The sequence below is a fragment of the Etheostoma spectabile genome, unplaced genomic scaffold, assembly GCF_008692095.1.
Source record: "Etheostoma spectabile isolate EspeVRDwgs_2016 unplaced genomic scaffold, UIUC_Espe_1.0 scaffold272, whole genome shotgun sequence".
NCBI lineage: Eukaryota > Metazoa > Chordata > Actinopteri > Perciformes > Percidae > Etheostoma > Etheostoma spectabile.
Genome location: NW_022605576.1, coordinates 614,528 through 618,407, shown reverse-complemented (window position 1 = coordinate 618,407; position 3,880 = coordinate 614,528). Strand labels below are relative to the sequence as shown.

Genomic DNA, 3,880 nt, shown 5'->3' with positions numbered 1-3,880 from the left:
AAAGACAAAGTATAGTATGTCAAAAAAGAGAAAAAAGACACAGTATAGTGTGTCAAAAAAGTGAAAAAAGACACAGTATAGTATGTCAAAAAAGTAAAAAAGACACAGTATAGTAAGTGAAAAAAAGAGAAAAAATATACAATATATTTTGTCAAAAAAAGAGAAAAAAGACACAGTATAGTATGTCAAAAAAGTGAAAAAAGACAAAGTATAGTATGTCAAAAAAGTAAAAAAGACACAGTATAGTAAGTGAAAAAAAGAGAAAAAATATACAATATATTTTGTCAAAAAAGAGTAAAAAAGACACAGTATAGTAGTATGTCAAAAAATAGAAAAAAGACACAGTATAGTAGTATGTCAAAAAATAGAAAAAAGACACAATATAGTAAGTGAAAAAAAAGAAAAAAAGACACAGTATAGCATGTCAAAAAAGAGAAAAAAGACACAGTATCGTGTTTATAGACTGCTGGACATGCTATACTGTGTCTTTTTTTCTTTTTTGAAATACAATACTGTGTCTTTTTTGACATGATATACTGAGTCTTTTTTCTCTTTTTTATACTTACTATACTGTGACTTTTTTCACTTTTTTGACACACTATACTTTGTCTTTTTGACATGCTATACTGTGTCTTTTTATCTCTTTTTTGACTTACTGTACTGTGCCTTTTCTACTTTTTTGACATGCTATACTGTGTCTTTTTTAAAATTTCTTTTACATGCTATACTGTGTCTTTTTTCACTTTTTTTACTTACTATACAGTGTCTTTTTTGGCTTACTATACTGTGTCTTTTTTTCTCTTTTTTATACTTACTATACTGTGTCTTTTTTCACTTTTTTGACGTGCTATACTGTGTCTTTTATTCCCTTTTTTGACATAATATACTGTGTTTATTTCTCTTTTTATGACTTACTATACTGTGTATTTTTTCATGAAATGAAAAGACATGTAGAAAGCAGATATTTTATGTCTTTGTATTTCTACTAATTAAGGACAAGCTTGGAAAACATGGTGGGCAAACAGGGACCTCGGTGCAGGGACAGGGACCTCTGTGCAGGGACAGGGACCTTTGTGCAGGGACCTCTGTTTAGGGACAGGGACCTCTGTGCAGGGACCTCTGTATAGGGACAGGGACCTCTGTGCAGGGACCTCTGTGCAAGGACAAGGACCTGTGTGCAGGGACAGAGGACAGCAGACACAGCAGTCATCAGAACATCAGTAGAAACCTCCGCTACACATGTTCTCCCTCTTCTATTCCCCACTGCAGTAGGAACCGACGCTTGTTCAGGGCCTCGTTTTCAAGGCACTGCTTTATTTAAAGAACCTTCCTAAATATTTTATATGATTAAGTGTATCCGATAACCTACTTAGTAGTACATGTACATGTAGGGAGATGCAAAGACACTACATCAAAGCTACGCTGATCCCAGCTGTTCTTTCCCCTTCACAAACACTGTACAGTATGTTCAGGCCGCTGGTCTTGTCTTGACGGGGGTTGTTGCCAAAGATTTTGAATTATTAATTCTAATTACTGTTTAACAATATGGGCTTTGAAGATCTTTCTAATTAAAGATATTTTGAATGAAGAATTCCCTTCTGTTTTTTTTTCAGAGATTTAAATCGCATTGACTATGTGAGGTTAAAGATAGTCTCGCATTGCCAGACCTTCTGCTACAGAGGAAGGTCTGGCAATGCGAGCCTAGCCTTGACCTAACATAGTCGATAGTCCACATAGCATTCTGGGATGGGAGAAAAACCTGCTCTGGTTTATTGGCATTTCTATAAACCAATCACAAGCATTATGGGCGGTGCCAAGCGCCAGATGGAGCCATGGTGCCTCTGCTAAATAGTCTCAGGAAGAAAGTTGTTTTGGTGGACCAGGTAACCATAGTCCTCCAATTGGACAGATAGTCTAGCTAGCTGTCTGGATTTACCCTGCAGAGATCTGAGGACCAGGTAACCATAGTCCTCAGATTGGACAGATAGTCTAGCTAGCTGTCTGGATTTACCCTGCAGAGATCTGAGGACAGGTAACATAGTCCTCAGATGGACAGATAGTCTAGCTAGCTGTTGGATTTACCTGCAGAGACCTGAGGACCAGGTAACCATAGTCCTCAGATTGGACAGATAGTCTAGCTATGCTGTCTGGATTTACCCTGCAGAGATCGAGGACCAGTAACCATAGTCCTCAGATTGGACAGATAGTTACTAGCTGTCTGGATTTACCCTGCAGAGATCGAGGACCAGTAACCATAGTCCTCAGATTGGACAGATAGTCTAGAGAGCTGTCTGGATTACCCTGCAGGATCTGAGGACCAGGTAACCATAGTCCTCAGATTGGACAGATAGTCTAGCTAGCTGTCTGGATTTACCCTGCAGAGATCTGAGGACCAGGTAACCATAGTCCTCAGATTGGACTGATAGTCCAATACTCAGAGTTGGGATGGAGAAGCACATGAGAAGCTGGATCCAGACTAGTTTAATGACAGCCAGACTGATTATTATAGGATGGAAGAATGAAGGGTGCCTTCAGTCCAGGAGTGGGCTTGTGAGATGCCTTGGGTGGGGCATTTGAAAAGATGTTTATTTGGTCTATAGTTGATTGTCTCCTGTGTTATTATGTTGAATATTGTAGTTACTGTGTGATCCTTTGTTATGGGGTAGGGGCTATGTCCATGTTGCAAACGGTTTAGTGTGTTGTTTTAAAAATAAGAAGACATTATAAATCAAAAACAGGAGAAAAAGAAAGGGGAACATTTGCATTTGCCCGATATGCATTTCATTTGCCTTACATGTAAATAGTCCTTGGCTCTGAAAAATGTCCATGATGTCAACTGATACTGAGCGTCTTTAAGCTGTCTGTTGGCAATGGCCCATATCAGCAGCTGCCCGTCTGAAGTCCCTCATTAAGATAAACCGAGAAGAAAGATGGACAACGTCCTGCTGCTCATCACGGCTGCATCAGGCAAGGCTTTATTATCTTTCACATATGTCTATATTCTTCTATTACAGTACAGTGGTACATCAGAACACTATTAGGATGCATTTTTTATTATACAGACAAATGCAATACAGTGATTATTTTATGTTGATGACAGCCATACATGGCTGCGTAAAGACCTCCAGGACCGGGGCCCCTCAGACCTGAGGCCCCGGTCCTGGAGACACCGGTCCTGGAGTCACAATTTTTTTTTACTAATTTCTTATTTCCAGTTGAGCTTGATAGACGTCATTTACAAACCCTCACTGAGATGCCTAAAAGCCAAACTGACTTAAAAATAATATAGTAATTAATAAGCAGGAACCAATCACAGCACTTACTTTTTCTTAGAAATTGAATTAGGGATACTTACTTACTTGTAATTAGGACACTTATTAAAATGACATTTTTAACAGTTTTAAAGTCTGTCTTAAACAATAGTCAGGTTGTGAATCTGGTAATGTAGGAGTAAAAAGTACAGCAAGAAAACTGACTTCTTCAATGTACATCTGGGCATGTGAGCATTGCTGTTAAGACAGACTGCATCTACTTAAATGTACTTCAAGTATCAGCAGTAAAAGTACTTATTGTGCAAATGTGTAAATCTAATCAATCTGCATGTCAGTCAAGGCAGGGCTGAGTGCTGTGTCTTCATACTCTGGACCCCCGTACTACTTTGTCTACGAGCTGAAGAACATGACGGAAGCAAAACGTTACTGCAGAGAGAAGTACACTGACCTGTCCACTGTGTCCAACATGGAGGACGTGAAGACCCTCAACAACATGGCAGATTTAAGCAAAATGGTCTACCCAGAATACCCAACGTACCACAACTATGTGAGATCCTGTTTCTCTCTCTACTACTCAGAATACTACAGCTATGTAAGATCCCTATTCT

At 38.9% G+C, this 3,880-nt stretch overlaps 1 protein-coding gene across 1 annotated transcript in view; it reads left to right on the top strand.

Moving 5' to 3' along the window:
• The first annotated feature begins 3,600 nt into the window (after positions 1 to 3,600).
• Positions 3,601 to 3,880, top strand: part of LOC116685830 (macrophage mannose receptor 1) — a 5,061-nt gene continuing 4,781 nt past the window's right edge. Inside the window, exon 1 of the mRNA XM_032510784.1 lies at positions 3,601 to 3,819. Coding sequence (XP_032366675.1) covers positions 3,601 to 3,819 — 219 coding nt within the window. The remainder of the gene's footprint in view (positions 3,820 to 3,880) is intronic.